This window comes from Manis pentadactyla, chromosome 16 (assembly GCF_030020395.1).
Source record: "Manis pentadactyla isolate mManPen7 chromosome 16, mManPen7.hap1, whole genome shotgun sequence".
Lineage (NCBI taxonomy): Eukaryota > Metazoa > Chordata > Mammalia > Pholidota > Manidae > Manis > Manis pentadactyla.
In genome coordinates this window covers 6,242,020-6,262,084 of record NC_080034.1, presented here as the reverse complement: position 1 = coordinate 6,262,084, position 20,065 = coordinate 6,242,020, and the positions used below count along the sequence as shown (strand labels likewise).

The following is a 20,065-nucleotide window of genomic DNA, read 5'->3' as shown; positions in this document are numbered from 1 at the left end:
GCTTGTTTTTTTGATTTGGTTGTTTTGTTTGTTTGTGTTTCTCATTTTGTTTTGATCATCTATATTCCAACAACTGGTCTCTAAGTTTTAAATGTATGGCACATATTTCCTATGTGCCTCTTCTACTAAATTTCCTAATGTGCAGTTAGGAACAGTTATTGTGAAAGAATTGTGCTTGAAAGCAACACTGAACTTAAATGAGCTAAAAAACTGCATTAGTAACATTTTTAAAAAGCATGAGACAGAGTTTTAGCTAGAACATGGGGATTGTCTTCCAGATCAGCACTGGAGTACTTCATAAACAAATTTCAGCTGCTAGTTTCCCCCAAGGTTGTGCTTCTCAGCCTGTTGTCCTCCCTACTTTCTTCAGCACCGATTTGTGACATTGTTTATTTCCATGACAACAGACATCAAACTCACAAACATAGGCTGATGACTTCAGTGCGAGAAAATAATAGGAAGGCAATTGTGGTTGAAGCAAAAATACATTCATAAAGACATTTCTGGGCTACACACGAAGGAGCCCAGATTACTAGACATGTCTTCCTGTGGATTTTAATCAACTACTCTAACCCTCTCAGGAGCTGTAAAGCTAGAACACAATACTAGTAAAATTGCAATACAGACCTTTGCAAGGTTTATTAATGTCCTGAAAAGAAACTATAAAGGCACTTTTTAAGATACAAATGAATTACTAACTAGAAAATATTTCTGAGTTCTAATTAATGGCCTGACAACACAAGTAATGACAACACAAACTTCTTAATTAGGAAAAAAAGGTCCTCAAAAAATTATAGTTGCTGCCAGTATCATAAGGGCATCATTTACAGGCACTGCATTGCGACACTCTGCATCAGTGACAAGAAATATGGAATCCAAAGAAAGAGGATGCCTCAACTAGGAGCCCATATGGAAAAGATTGGCTGCTTCAATGGGCTTCGCAGAGGCCAGTCCATCAGTTTCATAAGAATATTCCTGAATATTAAGTTTATACTGTTATCAAATATAGTGATAAATTTTTTCCTCAAAAAAGGAGGAGGGTTGGGTATTCTAGCTTTCATAGGACAACCCGGAATTTTGAGAATATGATATACTCATGACAAGTAAATTTTATCAGACTTGTAATCCTTGACATTTTTAAAAATGGAATCTCAGTTTGGCAAAATACTGGATTACAAAAAAAATGAAGCAACTGGACTTTCCCCAGTGATATAACCAGCATGTTGCCCAGCGGCCATGCTGGCCTTGGACAAGCTGCGCAACTGGCTGAGCAGGCAGCCTGCAGGCACCGTCGCCCTTGGGGCTCTGGAGTGCTCAGCAGCAAAGCCACTGGACTGGACCGGAGCAGATACACAGGATCACTGGGCGCCGGAGGCCAGGCCAGGCCTCAGTGAAACTGGACTTCCTGGAGGCCTGCCTAAGTACTGAAGCGTCCCCAGACCCTTTAAAATCTCCTCTGTGATGCCAATTCCTCCACAGTCCTTTATTCTTTGCTCATTTCTTTCTTTTTATTTACTTGGAAGGTGTCCATGGTCAGTGTGGGAAGGTTGCTCATACTTGCTTTCACTTGGAACTGGGCCCTGCACAGAACAACAGGTGTGGCGAAAGCACGCGGGCCAGGCTAGCCGGACTCCGGGACCCCGGGAAGGGCTGCCTGGTGGTCTGTGCAGTATGGGGCCCTGGTGTGGGCAGGAAGTCACCCTTTGGGCAGTGGGATGAGCTCAAGGCTGACCCTCAGGGAACTGGGAAGTGGAAGCTTCTCATCACACCTTTCCGTCCCATAAAACGATGGGACACCCACATCTCTCTCCTCTCCATCCCGTCTCAAAAGGAAATGGTTCTCAACACGTGCCTCTCATCCAAGAGTTGATGACATTTTCCTGAGAACAAGGGTCAACCCAAGTGTTACCTAGCCAAGCATTTGCTTTGGTTTAACATTTCAGGCTTTGTCCTGAAACTAGAGACGGTCAGACATGAAGAGTAATTACAGGAAGAGATTACTTAGCTTGGTTTGGTTAGATTGGGTCTGTGAGAGACTCTCTTTTTAGTGGGACTGATGAGGACAGAGAAAGGAATAAGAAAGGGAAAATGTCAGCAAACCAGGCTCTTTCCAGGAAATATTACTGTTCCTCAAAAGGGGAAGGCACAGAAATGGTGCCGTGAACAGAAACAAGCTCCTAGGAGACCTCTTTTTGCCCCTTGGCAACGACTATCCCAAATCAGGAGCCGCTTCTGCTCTAGCAGAGCCCTCCTTGGGTCCGTCATCTCCCTCTGCCCCGAGACTTAACAAATCTGTTTCTGAAGCTTTGGTTTGTCTAGGTTTCTTACCCAAGGAGTGCTATTTTTAATAATACTTAATCTTATGGTACTTGTTTTCTGCCATTCTGAACTATATGTATACTTTGTATATTCATTTTATCTCTGGTTAATAGAATTTCTGGCAATTGTTTCAAACATGTCACCTTCTATAATGATGGTATCTGCCTTCATCTGTATTCCTTTGATTCCTTCTCAATAGCTTTCCATGCTCTTTGTTCTGTCCAGCATAGCATCAGCACCAGTGTGGGGAACAGCAGTGCTTTTCCGTATAAATTTGATCATATAAAAGTCATTGGTTTTTGAGATTTTGATACTTAGCATTTCTGCTCTGGTTATAAAATATATTCACATATGTTAGAAAGGCATTTTTCTTGCGCCTGCTTGCGCGCTTCTCTGCTGCTGTGGGAAAACAGGTGTCTTTCTCATGATCTGACCATCCGCAAGGGGTTGATGTCTACTTTTTTCCACACACAAGGCCAAAGAACAAATTCCCCCATTTAAGTAACTTTCCTACTTTTCTTACCCCTTTTCCATTTGCTTTCTGAAAAGCAAATCATCATCCAATTCAAACATAATTATAACACAAATTAGCCAATGACGATAACTGAAAAATTAATCATGATGAAATGAAACGGTATTTCACCTTATAGACTGTTCCAGTCAGCTTTCATCGGGTTTCGAATACCACTTTCAAAAATAGAAGCTAAATTGAAAACGCAATGCACACTCTCCCCTAAATCAATTTGTCTTTTCTGTTAGAACTCAACTCACAAGTCATCTCACTTTCCACAACCGAATACAGAAGACCTGCTTCTGGATAATGTTCCTGGGGAAACACACTTGATTTACAACCAATGAGTTAAAGCCACCATTTCAAGAGACAAAGTTCACTATTGATAAGTTAACTTAATTACTTCAAGCATTATAGTTGCTAAAAACCTCTTAACAATTAAATCACCCTTCAACCTCAAAGCCTGTGTGAAACTTCTCCCATAATTGTTACCTCCCTGATTTGAGTTAGATTTTTCTCTGATGAGCCATTAATTCACAGAAAAGGAAATAGGAATTACTGTTTGGTGATTGCTAAAGTTCCCTGGAAATGTCAGTTTTTATATTCAGAATGTATGATTTTTCAAATTATGAGACAACAGTAAATGCAGTTAAACATAGAGGCCTTATTTAGTCCATCTTGGAGAAGCCCCAACTCACTCAACATCATAAAGAATTCCTGGGATGTGCTAAAAACCTCATTGTACCAAAATGTCAGCTGAGTTAGCTTAGTTTGATGTACAGGAAGCCATTCATGTCTGGGACATTGGCAGTTTGCTATAGCAACCCCAAAACAAAGGAAATTCTGAAAAGTCATTCTTTCCATAGCCAAAAACAACACTCAAAAATAAAAAGAGCCATATTATTCCCAAACTGAAATCTTCATTCATTTGTGGTAAATCTCTGAATTAAAATGATTCATTTCAAGGTTTATAAGAGCAGGGTTTCCTCTCCCTAAACACTAACAGTGGCCACAAAAATTTCTATCAAGACTGAAAGTGCGTTTACATGTACAGAAGTGTTTTAGTAATTACATTAAATCTACTTGAACAGTAACAACAGGAGAAAAGAAACAAAGTAAACCAGGCCTAACAGTGTGTGCTCAGGACTCCTTGGAAGTTTGGGTGGGAAACAGCACTAAACTCTGCCTTTGTGATTTTATTTCATACAATACTAGTGCAACCCACGGACTTCCCAGCATCAATGCTAATAAATCTCTTCCAGGAATAGGGGAATTTTCTGATCACTGGCTACATTTCAAAAAAGCATTAGTAAACAGATTCAAGTTAGAGGGTTGCACACCCCATGAACTACTTTTTAAAATTATTTTTGAATTGAATAGAACGCACTTAGGCAATCTATAAGGTTTTCAACCTACACAATGCTCTTGCAGGCTGAGCCATGTGTCTGGATGGAACAAACATTCCTTCAAAGTCTGCTCTTACCACCTCCTCTCCCAAGAGAAAAACAGATTAGAAAAACAGCAGCCCTCAGAAGCCGTTGGCTGGCTCTGTTTCTGGGCGTTCCATTCCCTGCACTTACCATCGTATCCTGTGCCTGTATATGGTGTGTGGATTTGGCTGAGTTAATATAATAAAATGAAATGGAATAACCAGGGGCAGAAGTCTTCTATTATCTTAATTTAGTCACAACTATGCTTCACATATTTGTTAAGTTTACCACACATAATGAACTGGGATAAATATGTCAACAAAATCACACGGGGGGCATTCTATGTAATCCTTCACTGTAGGAAAGAGCTTCGGTGTAAATGGAAAAAAACATTTATATTACACTTCAGTTATAAGTTAACCATACTTTTAGTAAAATTGAAAATCATCTGGTTTTCCTCCTCAGGAAATGGGGGACAATAATTTTTAAAATTTATTTTACTACCTGTGAATCTCCCTTAGAGACAATTTCTGATCAAACATGTCTGTGTGTACCCCTTGGACAAAGCTATAGAATTATGAAAAATTTAGCTATCAACTGGCCTAGAAAGATCTCAGTCCAATAGGGTGTGTTTGCTGCTAAATTAAAATGTGTACTTTGTTTTCTAAAGATTGTTCATATATTATTCTTAGCAAAAATGCCTTAATTTTTAGAATCAAGAAGAATTTGACTGAGTGTGAATATGTTTTTTTAAAGTAAGAAAATACAGAATATCAGAACATTAGGAGTTACTAACAGAAGTAAACTATTAAATCATCTCCAAGACATTCCTTCTAAGGGAGAAATTTTCACCAATATAAATAATCAACAGCTATTTTGTAAAAAATTAAAGCTCAAAAGTTTACCCTTAAAATAACCCTGTGAACAATCTATGTTGGAAGCCTACAGAGAGCATATGAGAAAAAAACTTCAAAAGGTGAAAAGAAAAGGGCAAACTTCTCAGGAATTATAAAGAAATAAAGATCACATGCTTTTATTATTTAGATTATGTCTCTGTAATTAAGACAATTTCTGTTTCTACTTCTATTTTTAAAACTTCAGTATAGCTGATCACTATCTCAGCAATACTTACAGAAACTGGATATTTTTGGTATCAGTTCTGAAGCTAATGCTGTTTCTTCTTGATGAATTTTGTATACATATAATATTTAACAGTTCTCAAAATGTTTAACTTACAGTCTCCCATTCGGTCCCCACCGTAAGTCTGGGAGGAAGGGGGCCCGTGATCGCCCCCTTTTTATGGATGGGTAAACTGAGGCCTGGAGAGCGAAGGGCCTGCCTCAAGGTCACCTGGTCGAGCAACCAAACCGGGGCCCTCGGCAACCAGTACCAGTCTTTCATTAAATCCACTTCCAAAAATAAACTTCAGTGGACCATTGGAATTAAACTCTTGACCACTGTCGGAGATAGAAGTTTGATTAGATATTTTCCTGTTAATTTCTTTTAACTTGACTAAGTCTTGAAGTTTTCATCAAAACTGCCCTTGTGGGGCCTCACCGCTGCTGATCACAACATGTATCCCCCAAACTCCTGAGCTTCCAAATTCGGTGGATATTTGCCTTAATACCACTGAGCCTTCACAGCACAAAGGAGGCCGCAGACCCGTTCTGTTCCCGTAATCAGTGTCAGCCAGTCACGTGGAGGACGGCGTGACCCAGAGAAAGCAGGTGCACCCCGTGGGTTCTGACTCCACACCCTGCCACCCATGGGTGCGTCTCCCCACGCTGCAGTCCAACTCCTCGCCGCTAACGCAAATGTGCCTTTTCTCTCTCCTACGCAACTTCCTGCGTCCACGTGGTGACGGCCACCAAGCTGCCCCTGGGTGTCAGCAGCTCCTGGGAACTGAGAAGCCCTCCGACAGCCGCCCCAGCCGCCCCAGCCTTGTCCACGGTTCCTATTAAGCATTGCATCAACTTTGAGCCCAGAACTGCATTTTAGAAGCCATGTAGGAAACCAACGGAAGCTGGGGTTTTGCTTCTCCTGAAGCTGTTCCAGATGCTTCCATGCACAGGGAACGCGAAGACACCGAGGAGGCAGACGAGGCCCCTGTCTGCACCCCCGACCCACAGGGTTCCCGCGGCCCCTCCCCACTCACGCCGCACACCTGCGCGGCGGTCACCAAGCCACGGCAGCGCAGGCACACGGCTGCGGCCTCATTCGGCACCAGCTCCCCGGTACGCCTCGTCCTGATCAAGCTTAACTTTTTCAGTTGCTTACATTCTACATCTCTGAGGAAGAGGCAGCTTGTTCAGTACACATTCCATTTAAGAGAAAGAATTGTACGTTTCTAGGCTTCAGCTTCTTAAATGTCATCACAGACAAGCTCAGGGGTTTCTGTAAAACAGGACAGTAATTACCTTCAAGCGTGGTTCCTTCTCCAAAGAGGACATCTCCGGCCCCGGATGCGTACAGGGCCGTCACAGACAGGGAGTACCGTGTCCCTTCCCGCAGCCCTCTCAGCACGGCGCTGGTCGTGTCGCCCCTCACAGTGGCCTCCTGGGTCTCACCCCCTGCCGCGGGGCTGTATGTGACGAGATACTGCCTCACTTTTCCTGGTGCCTCGCTCCAAGACAGCTTCAGAGTTGAGGTTGTGGGGTCGGAAACTCTTAAGTCTCTTGGGTTCCCTCTAACTTCATTTAAAAACAAAACAAAACAAAAGCATCGAGATTCATTATTTAATTAAATGACTTGGAAAATGCATTATTGCTTTGTGTGGTGTGTGTGTGTGTGTGTGTGTGTGTGTGTGGTGTGTGTGTGTGTATGCGTGTGGTGTGTGTGTGGTGTGTGTGTGTGTGTATTACCATCTGGGTAAGAGTTTGGCAGTTCTAACTACCGACTGGCCAAGAGAACTTAAGCATTTCCAAACCGGGCCTTACTTGTAGTGGAAATAAAGCAAAAGACCCCCAGTTCCTCCTCTGCATTCACACAGGTTAAAATCGTTCATGTTGGAATCTTTCATGTAAAAAACTACAGTATGTTCCCTAAAAGAGAGGCACAGCCCTGCAAGCTGCACACGGTGCTTAGGATCGCAGTGTGGGTTTTAACTGCTTAGGAAACCTTCAGTGAAAAGGATTTACTGGTGTGATGCTGTGAACATCGAAATGTAGCAGACAAGAGAAACACGATGTGATCAAAGCACTAAGTGACAAAATGATGCTGTCCCTAGAAAAAGTGTAAGAGAGGACACAGCCCACGTGACGCCTCACGTGGGGTGAACCCCAGGGGCTGCCCAGCGCCTGGCCACCATGATGTTTGGCATGTTCTGACTTCCCTGGGAGTGTGGCCATATGGTCCCCACAACACTCTCCAGGACACACAACACCCAGACGCATTACTCCAGAAAACAATGACGGAGGGTCCCTGGGTAATTTCATGGTGCTTAGAACAGAGAGCCTAGATCCCTGCCTAGAAAGGGAAAATGGGAAGTCGTGGTTGCCAGAGGGGCCAGGACAAGAAAGCAGGGGAAAGAGGGGCATCTCTGCAGGGAAGGCCCCTTGGCTGGGCTGCACACGGAGGAAGCAGCGACCCATGTCAGCCAGGCTGGAGCGGGCCTGCCCTGTGGGTGTGTGCAGAAGGGCGGGAAGCCCACAGACAGATCCACGCCTGTGGCAACATGATCTGAGCTATTATTCAGTCTCCTGAGCCTTGATTTCCTTAAAAAACTAGGATGATTCAACTCCACATTTATGTAGTCTGTGCAGGGATTAAATGAGATAATATATCTCATTTGCACAGAAAAGCTCTTTGCACAGAACCTGACACAAACAGGTGCTCAATAACTGCTCATATTACTAACATTTCTTTTTTACCTTAAAGATGGGGAGTAAAATGAAAATTATGAATGCCCAATTTTTCTTAATGAAATAATATATTAAACATTAATAATCTGCCACAAATAGCATACTCTACCCTGGTGGCCTAACCATCCCTTTTAAATAAAAACAGGTGAGTATTTTTTAATTTTCCTAAAGAAATAATATATAATCTATTTTGATGATGCAGAGCAGTTTTCCTTTTTAATTGCTAGTATCCTTCAATTTATATTAGAACACATAATAGTATTATTTTTAAAGACTATTTTCCATGTCATAGCATTCTAGTCCTACTGACACAAAGGAGAGCTGTCATGAGTAAGCCAGGAATGTGAGTAATTCAAATTGAGTAAAATTTGAGTCACTCCAGTCTAAATAGGCTGCAGCCCAAGATACTCAGATAAGTGAGACGAAGCGTCTCGTGGCTTGTAGTACCTGGGTCGTGGCCCAGGGCTTCCCCTGCGGCCTAAGATTTTGGTTGTTACCAAATGGCCAGCATATTTCCTCTACCTTCTTCAGTGGCTGCGCTGCCAGTCAGCGGAGAGCCAGGTCCTGAGAGGTATTCAGGGATCACCGAGACCTCATATTTGGTGTCTGGCCTCAGGTTCTCCAGCGTCCGCCTCCTCTGATTGGCTGGGGTGGTAACGTCTTTGCTTTCTCCACCAGCAGCTGGTCTGTAGGTAATTCGGTACCTTAACACTCGCCCTGGAGCTTGAGTCCAGGTAATTTTAAAGCTGTCTGTCGTCTCGTCTGTCACCTTTAGGTTTCGAGGTGCTCCTTTTACTGAAATTTAAAAAAAATTTTTGATTTTATCTGAAAAACACAGAACTAGCTTTTGATCGCTAAATGATAGCATTTCTCTAAACAAATTCACAAGCAGTTTTCTGACAAACATCCTGGTTACTGCATTTATTTAGCCAGATACTAAATAGATTCTGAAACAGAAACAAATACCAGAAAAAGGCTATGTACAGTTAACTTTTTAATCAAATAAAGAGTGATATAATAGTAAACTTTTAAAATCATTAGTAGTCCATTAAATGGAAAAATTGTATTGACATAAAACTTAAGAATAAAAACAACTGGTTTGTTCAAATGTAAGTAACCAAAGCTTCCACACTTCCTAGATTTTTCTCAGACAGGTAGAAAACTGATAAAAACAACCATTCCTGCCCTATCTCCCCACCTGAATACACTGTCTTCTCTAGTCAGTCTCACAACTAACTTTTTTATGTATACAGTCATCTGACTTGGAGAATAGTTAGACCATACATGTTGAGACCTAACACATTATCAGCACTTAACAAATGCTAACTGGATCTAAATGTTGAGGTTAAACTGCAGTGTGGGTAACAGCCAAAGACTCATAGTCTTAAATGAAATTTTCATGAAACCCAAGTAAGAGCCTTGTTTGACTTTCTGGTTAGTAAACATGCTTAAAGGACCGATTTATTTAAGGGGCAAATTGTCCATATGGACAACACATTCAGGAAAGATCTAAAGGTGCCTGCACACACCTTACATACAATGAGAAGTTTGCCTAAACATCCAATCCAGCAATAGGTCACTCCTGGGTGGAAGGAAGTATATCTCTTAAGAAAAGAAACAAATGCCACCTGGCAGACTTACACCCAAGGTTCATTTGCAAGGCAGATAGATGAGAACAGAGAGGCAGATAAACTGATGAGTTCAAATACAGTGCCCCCCCTAAAACATGGGGGATATATTCCAAGACCCCTAATGAATGCCTGAAACTGAGGGTTGCACTGAACCCCATATAAATTATGTTTTTCCCAATACATACACACATACTTAAGATACAGTTTAATTTATAAATTAGGCACAGAGACTAACAACAATCACTAATAATAAACTAGAATAAAACAGTAACTGTAATCAAAGTTATGTGAATGTGGACTCTCTCTCAAAATATCATACTATAATGTTCTCACTGTTCTTTTGACAATGTGAGCTGGTTAAACGCTATGTGATGAGGGGAAGCGAGGTGAATGCTGCAGGCAGGGTGATGCAGCCTTCGGCTACTGCCATCCTCTGACCGTCTGCGGAAGGAGGGCCTCCTGCTGCCTGTGGGAAAGGGTCCCCAGGTGTGGATAAGGGAGACTGTACTGGGACGATCTGAAGCTTAACAGCCGTGTGATTTTGAGCGTCAGATTCCCCAATAGTAAAAACCTGACTACTCATAGGATTATTGACATGGTTAGATAAGAGAGCCCATGAAAGCATTTATCATAGTACCTGGTACACAGCAGGAGCTCAGGAATGCTAAGTGAATGTCCCGAATCAGATGCCTCCTGATAGACTAAAGAAAGTTTAAATCTCAGATTTCACTACAGACAATAGAGTCGGAAAGGCATCACCAAATTCTCCTGTGGTAGCCCGATGATGGAGAACTGGAGTGTCTATGAATGTAGTCGGCTGTACCCAAAAACCCTTTAGACTGAAACTTCTTCTTGAGATATATTCTCATTCCCATCCCAAAGTTTTGAAGAAAAAGGGCCAGTTTGGCAAGCGGCAGTGTGGGCCTTGCAGAGAAATGATCAGAAAATCATAAATATCTAAATATGGATTTCTAGGTCATACAATTGAAAAAATCATGAGGTAAGAAGTCACCTTGAAGGTGTCCTGTTTATTTACCAGTTTTCAGGTAGAAATACACCTAAGCCATGCACAAAAGAAAAAAAATTACTCTTACTTGAAAAAGCTTTCAGAGAAAAAAGATTCTCCAGCTTTCCTCAGCAAGGTTCACCACCACGTGCCTCCCTGTCAGCAAATCCTTCTTTGTAACTATCGTGAATTTCTCCTCCTGCTGTTTCAACCTCTTCTATCCCCAGTAACAGAGAACAATTGTAATATTCACATAGTACATATCTCCTATAATATTCATATATGTACCTTAAGGAGTAATTTCCTGGTCTTAGTCTTCTCCTACCCTAATCATGCCTTTAAATGGCAAATGTAGTGACGTGGATCAGAAAGTATTCCATTCTATCCAGTAAAAAGCACACATCTAAACAAATGGCACTGAAGACATTTGATGATGTTTTATACCCATGTTCTTAGCAGAATTAGGTACAGATACAACAACCCGAGCACCCACCTATGGGTGAACAGATAAACAAGACGTGACATATGCACACACTGGAATATCGCCCAGCCCTAGGGAAAGGCACCCTGACACGGGTGGCCCCATGGTGCGTGCCGAGGACAGCATAAGGGATACGCCAGTCACAAAAGGACAGACCACACACTGTACAGTCCCCCCTGTATGAGGTACCGAGAGTGCGTAGATTCGCAGAAACGGGCAGGGGCAGGGGAGTACGCAGAGCCGAGAGTTGCTGCTTAATGAGTACAGAGCTTCAGTTCTGCAAGATGAAAAAAGTTCTGAAGATGATGGTGGTGATGGTAGCAAAACAGTGACTGTACGAAATGCGCCGAAATGTACACCTAAATGGTAAATTTTATGTCATGTGTATTTCACCATGATTTTTAAAAAGATAAAAATGTTGTAATACATATCTGCCATCAGCTCCATAAAGGCAGGCGATTTTAGAAGCATTTGGACATAGCACTGCTGAAACAGAGGGCAGAAAAAAACTGGATAGAGAGTATTTTAAGAGTAAATTCCATAATTCTTAATAGTTTTCTATGTCTCTTAACCTCAAATTCATCAAAATAAATCTAGGGTTTTTTCCCAGAGAAATTTTTTCTCTTTTTAAAAATACATGTGAATAGTTATACTTCAAAGATGTCCAAACTTACAAAGGCTGACCTATAACAACATCTGTGCAATAAAGCAGATGGTCACTTCACACAGTAACTTTGTTCTACAGTAAACTGCTGGTGCTGGGAAGGGGGTGGCAGAAACTCGCCTTCCTCGGTGGTCTGCTGCCCGGCCAAGGGAACGCTGAAGCCATCCTCATACTCCGCAGTCACGTTGACCAGGTACAGGGTCTCTGGCTTCAGGTTGCTGAGAAGGACGCTGGTGCTGGACGCGGGCTCCACCACCGTGACCTCCTCCTCATCCCCAGCATCTTCCTTGTAGGTGACGTGGTAGGAAAACACATTGTCCCCAGCAGGAGACCAGTTGGTTTTGAAACTGTAAGAGGTCACCTCAGAAAACCTAATATCCTTTGGAGGCACATAAGCTAATTAAAAAAAAAGAAAAGAAGGATGCAGTTTTAAAATGTTAAATCCATAAAGCAAAAAATGGGCCTAATGACTACACGTCTCTGAAATGGCATCTGTCCATTTGGGAGGGTGGCCGTGGGGACCACTGTACTCAGCAAACGGTCTGCCCGTGGGCACGAGAGAAGGCCTCTCACTCAAAGCCCTACAAGGATGCCTTGACCATGTGCCTTGACCATTCATAACACTAAGTAATGGTGTTTTAGTGACTAATTAAAATTGAATCTAAGTTTTGAGTTTCTAAAAACAAAGGAGTAATGGAGTGATCCTGCCCCAAGTGGAATATTTAAACAGGAACTTCAAGTGATCCATCAGAGCTCTCCCATTCATCCCTGGCCATCAGAGACTGGCGTCCGGTGCTAGGTAAGTATTTCAAAGTAATAATTAAGGAACTTTCCCGCAGAATAGTTATTAAACTAAATAATAGGAAGAGACAATGTTTAAGGCACACTGCCTGTCCTCAAGGACAATCACATTGGAAAGACAAGAGAGCGTGAGGTCATTAACAAACACAGTGGCAGACATGATGCCAAGTGACTGGAAGGGGTGGTAACCAGAACAGCACTGGAACAGTTACGGAAAGCTTGATAAACAAGACGGCACTGGTAACTGAAAGTTGAAAAACAGAATTTGGACAAATGAAGAGAAGAGGATAGGGAATTCCAGATGTGAGGAAGGATGCCCCGAAGCGGTCCTTCCAGAGAACTCGGGGCACTGGGACTGCCTAGTCACCTTTAATTCAAACGACCTAACTCAGCATCCAGCCCCCAGGGACACTCGGTTCATGGTTGCTGAACTGGATGTGACAGACAGGTGTGGTGAGGCCGGCTCCCTGCCCTGCTTAAGGGTCGAGGATCAGAAACATCTCATGACTTCATAGTAAACATCTTTTTCACCAATAAATACATGATCCTAAGCCAGGAGAAAGTTGTATCTCAGAGCTAAACAAACTAAGCTCAGTAGTTTTCAATTACATAGAAAAGTTAAATTTTTTTCTGTATATAAAAAGACTAAAAGAAGCATGTTATTGACAATTTTAAAACCAAAATGCTTTGTTCTTGGAGAGAACTTTTATTCTGCAAAGTGGCAAAGCGTACTAACCTTTTTTCTTTATAGCTGCCAATTCTTGCTCTATTCTAAGGCAGATGGATTGTGTGAGTTCAAAAGATATCCTCTGAAAAGCATCAAAATCTTCCACCGTGAACACATGGGTCTCGGCAGGAGGAGAGGCGATTGCTTCCAGTTCTGAGCGTACCGCATCCTTTACGCCAACTGCAAAGATTTCAACATCTGAGTTCCTTAGTTTAATGGCAGGATCTCTGAAGGCATCTGAGGATTTCCCATCAGTGATCAGAATCATGACCTTCGGTACGTTGCTTCTCGAACCCTTGCTTGGCACAAATATTTTCTCTCTGACATAAGTCATCGCTTTCCCAGTGTTCGTAGATCCTCCTCTGTAGGGGAAGGTGTTTATTGCTTCAATTATGTCTTCAACTTTGGTGAATTTTTTCAAAGTGAACTCAGTGTGAGGATCCCGACTGTACTGGACAAGACTTATCTGTACCCTATTGGGTGAAATCTCAAAACTTTTTACAAGAACTTCCAAAAACGCTCTAACTTTAACGAAGTTTGGAATCCCAATGCTATAGGAACCATCAACCAAAAACACAATATCGGCTTTTATATCCACACCACGTGAGCATTCTGTAAAAAGAAAGAAAGCCCATTAAAGTTCCACAAATATGAACTTATCATTAAAATACAGATATTAGGTTTTCTTAGTAAACATCCTTCTTTAAAAGAAAGCTATTGTAAATGTGTTTTAACACTAAATCTGAGCCATTAAGGCAGACGGTCAAATGGACCCTCACATTCCAAATCCTGTGATACACCTGCTAACTCACCCACTTGCACTCTCATCGGCTGAGTCTTCTCCATTATTGACACGGGCTCACTGGCGGTCAGCCCCTTCATGGCGGCCACGCTGACCTGGTATTCCGTGTCTGCTGACAGGTCGCGAACGCTGAGTGTGGTCGTCTGAGGCCCCACGCTCAGCGCGTGCTGTCGGCGCCCCGTGGTCATGGGGGTAAAGAGGACTTTATAGCCAGTCACTGGGCTAGGAGATGGAGTCCAGCTTAGCTTCATGTATTTCGATGAGACTTCCACGGCAATCAAATTTGAAGGAGGTTCAATAACTAAAGAGTAACACGCAGAACGGCAATTAAAAACAGTGGGGTGCAAGCCTTCAGATTTGGACCTTCAACTCTGTCACTTGACTTAATTATGAATGAATCCCCAAAGCTGACAGTCCCAACCCTCCGCTTCCTCCTGGACCATCACACCAAGGGGGCTCAGCGCCCGACTTTTAGTCAGGGAGCTGAGAGGCGAGGGGGAAAGGAAAGTCCTCAGAAGAAATTCAAGTAAGACATCTGATGCCAGATTCTTCTTGGGGACCAAGATTTCCATTCTGGTTTCAGTATTTCACTCACTGCCTTTATTCTAGGTCCCAAAGTAAGCACTTGATAAATACTTGTTAAATCAATGACTTAATTCTTTTTCTTTTTTAATCATACCAGAATAATAAAAATGTAAACTTTAAAAGACTTGGTAGTATACAAAGAAAGATAAAGAATTCAGTAGTTCTTAAATGACAGGCTCTTCTGATTTTAAGCAATTTTATTTCCACTCAGGTAAGAAAAAAGTTTAACTATGTTCATAAGGTCACCAAAGAGGTGGAACAATGCTGTACAACTTGCATACTGGCAAGTAAATATTGATAACCTAAACATTTCCATCCTTATTCAAAGTAGAGGATAGTCATGTATTTAAAAGATAACATAAAATATTTTAAGGTATTTCAGACCAAATCTTCAAACTTTTACATTCATTAATGGAATCTATTTCCCAGAAGATACAGTTCTAATTTTTTACAAGTCAGCCTTCAAGAAGGAGATGATAAAACAGGCACAAGTTTATTCATGGCCTCCTAAAAAGGCTATCAGATGTACCACATAAAAATGATATCTGAAGAAGACAGAAGTGTAGGGGAGAAGCAAAGGAAGTGCCAACAGGAAGTTCAGCCAAACCTTTGAAGTGACACAGAGACAGCACAGGAAGCAGAGGTCACAGGCCAGCGGTGGAGAAAGTAAGGGCCTTGTTCAGCGTGGACCTGCAGTGCGTCCCCATGGCCCACGCAGGGAGAGCTCAAGGAGCGGCAGGACAAAAGTTTGGCTTGTCTTGCACATGCCCCAGCAAACACAGAGAACAATTTGAATGTTTTGAAAGATTGAGTAAAGAGAGATTAATCCGAGCAAAGTGGGGCAGGGGCTGGATCTTGTAATCATACGGAGCAAAAAGTCAGACATTAGGCAGTCTGACAATGAAGGATTCGGAGCCCATAAAGTTACAAGCAGCAGTTCTGAACCAGAATTAGGGCCAGTGAACACTGCCGAAATACTTGGGGCTTGGAGATGAAAGAGTTTATATGACTGAAGATGCAGCTATTTCAAACATATCTTTAATCACTTGTCAATTCTCCAACTGGGAGAACAACCATGGAAATTTTGACTTTTTAATGCTCAAAAGCATGCTTATGAAATGTCTTCTGAAATGTCTTTTCTTTCTCCCATGTATTTAGAGGCAATAACTGATAAAATGGAAAAATTTTCCAGTTGTGGGAGGATCAAATGACTGATCTTTGAAATATTCTTGAAAGCTTTGAAAACATTATGCAGAGTATGATGATAGAAAAAATCCTTTCACCTCACCATTTAATAGAAAAAGGCTGTTTTTAGTTTAAGTTGCAGAATGCTAAAATAAATGTCTCCCTAGCCTGCCAATATCTAAATCAGAGTGTAAGAGCATTGAAGCAAGCACCTGAGTAGCATAATTATGGACAACCAACATGCTCAAAATGGTCTTAGAGAAAAACAGCAAGTCCAACTTGTTCAAAAAAGATTTTTTAAGAATTTTATAATAACATAAATACTTTATTTCATGTTCCTGGGGGGGGGGGGAGAAAAACACAAGTGATACCAGCAAGCTGAGTTACTGAAACACAGCACCAATGGTACATGAAATGGTGAGTCCCTGGGGGATATGCTTGAGTGACTGTGTCTACTCTAAGGGTACCTGCAAAGAAGTGGAAACGGATGACACATGGGGATGCTCAACAGTTCACTCACCTTCTTCTCCACTAACCAATTCACCAAGCTGTTCATCAACACCTGAGCACACCTGAGAGATGATCTCATTCTGAATATCCACGATTGCATCAAAGTTGGCCACATTGAAAACATGGCTTAACGAAGGTGTGGAGGCGATTTGTTTGAGCTCTTTTGCATCTGCAGCTTTAATGCCTTAAAAACAAAAGGACAAAAAGAAATCCTGCCATTTGCAACAACATGGATGGACCTAAAGGGCATTATGCTCAGTGAAATAAGCCAGGCAGAGAGATAAATACCATATGATTTCACTTATTTGTGGAATATAAAAGAGCGAAACAGAATGAACAAAACAACAGTAGACTCACAGACACTGAGAAGTGATTGGTGGTTACCATGGGGGAGGGGCTAGAGTGTGTGGGTAGGGAGGGTGAGGGGAATAAAGGGGCACAAAAATTCTTAGTCATGATATAAGTTGGTCACAGGGACGGTAGTACAGCAGGGAGAATGTAGCCAATGATTCTGTAACATCTTCCTATGTTGATATAGCAACTGCACTAGTGGGGGGTGAGGGTTTAATAATGTGGGGAACTGTTGAACCTCTGTGTTACATACTTGAAACCAAAGTAAGATTGTGTATCAATGACGCTTTAATTTTAAAAAAGGACAAGGATATATTAAAAAGGGAAATGTGCTGGGTTGGGAAAGTTTTTTGCTTTCTCAGTCTTTCACAATTGAAGACATTTCCAAGTTCTCATTCAGTCACAAACCAGAACTGCTTTGCTTCATAACGAATGTGCAACTGTTCAAATGACAAAGGCATTTTATAACTTCACATAGAGTGGCCAGCTAAAGAGGAAAAGGACTGGTCAGTAAAACAGAGTGGGCTCTCATCTGACCATGCCATCATTTGTCCCTGCCATCTGTAAAGATAATCCTTTTTTATTAGAGAGTCCTGAATGAGCTGGGCTCTGAATTCTTCAAGGATTACATAATACAGGAAACACATAAAAACACTTAATGATAATACAAGGGGGATCTTTATTAGAATCATTGGCCCAGCATTTTTGAAAAGTAGAGGGCTGGCAAAGCATGTGAATACCACCTCACTTAGCACATATGCTAAGGGAGTTAGTTCTACAGGAGAAATAGATAAGTAGAATCTCTCTACTCAAAGATGACTGGCTTAACAGTACACTATAAAATGCAGTAACTACTTCTCATAGCATCCTTCCTGGAGGAATCAACCCTTCATCTTCCTAAGCATTAAGTACTGAAATAGTTCTAAAGTGAAAATAATTAATCAAACCTGACCTACCCAAAGAGAAAACTTCCACCCCGATGCTTCGAAGCTCTCTGGCTGGAATTTCCACTTCATCCTGGGATTTGCCATCCGTAATAATAATTGCCACTTTAGGAAACCCAAGTCTTGCTCCAGAAGATTCCGTAAAAGTATTTTTAATTAAGTAATCAATGGCATCCCCTGAAATGAAAAAGAAACCTGTTCATTCACCCCTCATCACACAACTGTGCCAAAGTCAAAAACCATGTGATTAATTTCAAAATTATTTAACATGCGATCATTGTGCAATGCTTAATCCCTCTCCTGAACAGGTATTTCATTTAGTTTAAACAATAACAAAGTTTGTAAAACATACCTGTCATTGTGTTGCCACCTTTGTACGGAATTTTTTTAATTGCAGCCAGAAGCTCATCCCTTTGGTAGTACTGATTCAAGTTAAATTCAGTCCTGGTATCAGAGCTGTACTGAATGACTCCAACCCTTGTCTTTTCTTCCCCAACATCAAAAGCAGACACAAGAGCAGCAATAAAGTCTAAAATATACTTGAAATTATTTCTTCCCACACTCCATGAGCCATCCACGAGGAACACTAAATCAGTCCAGGCACTGACAGAGCATTCTGAAATACATTGGATGTATTTTTAAATAATGCATTATTAAATCTGTCCATCATTGAGGGATACAAACTAACAGTGCAAAAAAATGTTGGCTTTTTAAATCATTTTGTTCATTAGAACACATTCACATTGTTCTTCACCCACAACTGACATGTACAAAAGAATATGAAATTTTATTAGCATACATATAAGCATTTTCAGTGCCTGCATGAAGATGTCTGTATGGAACTATATGTCTGTAAATTGCTGCCTGACACTATGCAAGAAGAGATAGACATAAGACCTGCTCTCCAAGAGCATGTGACCTATTTATCCTACCAACCTTTCTGTTTTTATAAGCTATATTCTCACTCTTTCCTTTGAGTAAAAATCATACAAACATCTGAGAGACATACAAAAGAAATAAAAGCAAAGTGTCTTCATTCCTTGATATTCAGTGATATGTACAAAATAATTGCTGTACTATTCAAGCAGGTGCAGCTGAGCTGAAGAAAAGAGCAAATCGGTGGGCATTCTCCTGCCTTTTACAATGTGATTGTCTAAAGTTTGCAGTGGGTCAGTCTAAAGGGTTAATGGAGTCTAACAGAAGTAGAAACTAGCATAAATATGATGCAGGGTAGCCAGAATATCTTACTATCCTAAATAACAATCTATTTAAATTTGACATATAAAACCTACTTTTACTGAACAGAGGGAAAGAAGACATTCTAATTCAAAAGTATAAATGTACATAGTATCCTTAAATCATAGCCCATAGCTTTCATAGCCCAGCACCATATCTTTCCTGCTCTCTGGTTGGGGGCACAGGTCAGCTTTCATGAGAATCCATATTCATACAACACTGAGAGAATTTCTGAGGATGTCTTTGTCCCTGCAGTCAGTTGGTGGATAATAAAAGAACTATTTGACTACACTGAGTTCCTCCTTTTCTAAAAGAAGAGGAGGAAAGGGTTCTGCAAAATTTGCTAGCCAAATACAAGTTGCATATTTAAATAATTTTTGCACACTGTTTAATGGACCAATTTAAGTCAATTGAGAAGTCAATATTTAGCATGATGCTTTGATTTAGAACAAATATCAATGGCTCAAGGTAGCACTAGAACTGCACAGTATAAATTTCATGCAGAGTGTTAGACATCAAAAAGAATGATAATCAGTGATCCAAAGGGCCAAATTCCAGGCAAAGGGGTCTTTATATTCATAAGCTTTTCATTGTCATCCTGGGTCATAAATCCAGCTTTTATCAGGTGGAAAAATTAGAAATCCAAGAAACTTGTGAAAGGTCCATCCCAGTAGGACCAAGCAGTGTAAGACAAAAGAGGCTGGAACCTATAAAACCTAGACTAAGTAAAACTGCTTCGGTTTGATTACGAACCACCAAGGATCATGGGATATCATTGTTTGGGGTTCGCTCCTAATTGTGCATTCCAAAGAACATTGTAAGCAGCGTTTTCATTGCCCTCCTTTTGAATCTGCTTCCATGATCCTTTGTGGGGGAAGGGCAATTGTAGTGGGCAAGAACCTATCAGAGTGACCCAAACTGCGACAGTCTCCACGCCAATCTCTCCCCCCTGATTCCCAGAAGCTACCACCTGACAACAGCCCTGGGAAATACATCATATTCTTCAGGTATGTTAAGACCTA

The 20,065-nt window shown here is 41.3% G+C and overlaps 1 protein-coding gene across 5 annotated transcripts in view; it reads right to left on the bottom strand.

The window, feature by feature from the left end:
- Positions 1-20,065, bottom strand: part of COL12A1 (collagen type XII alpha 1 chain) — a 107,567-nt gene that overhangs the window by 75,061 nt on the left and 12,441 nt on the right. For 3 of the 5 annotated variants that reach the window (XM_036916189.2, XM_036916188.2, XM_036916191.2), the window contains exons 6-13: positions 18,160-18,423; positions 17,820-17,984; positions 16,523-16,696; positions 14,243-14,533; positions 13,440-14,042; positions 12,023-12,298; positions 8,643-8,915; positions 6,678-6,950 (exon numbers count right to left, since the gene is read on the bottom strand). The exons of the other annotated variants lie outside the window; for them this stretch is intronic. In XM_036916189.2, the coding sequence (XP_036772084.2) occupies positions 6,678-6,950; positions 8,643-8,915; positions 12,023-12,298; positions 13,440-14,042; positions 14,243-14,533; positions 16,523-16,696; positions 17,820-17,984; positions 18,160-18,423 (2,319 nt within the window). The remainder of the gene's footprint in view (positions 1-6,677; positions 6,951-8,642; positions 8,916-12,022; positions 12,299-13,439; positions 14,043-14,242; positions 14,534-16,522; positions 16,697-17,819; positions 17,985-18,159; positions 18,424-20,065) is intronic. 5 annotated transcript variants of the gene reach the window in all.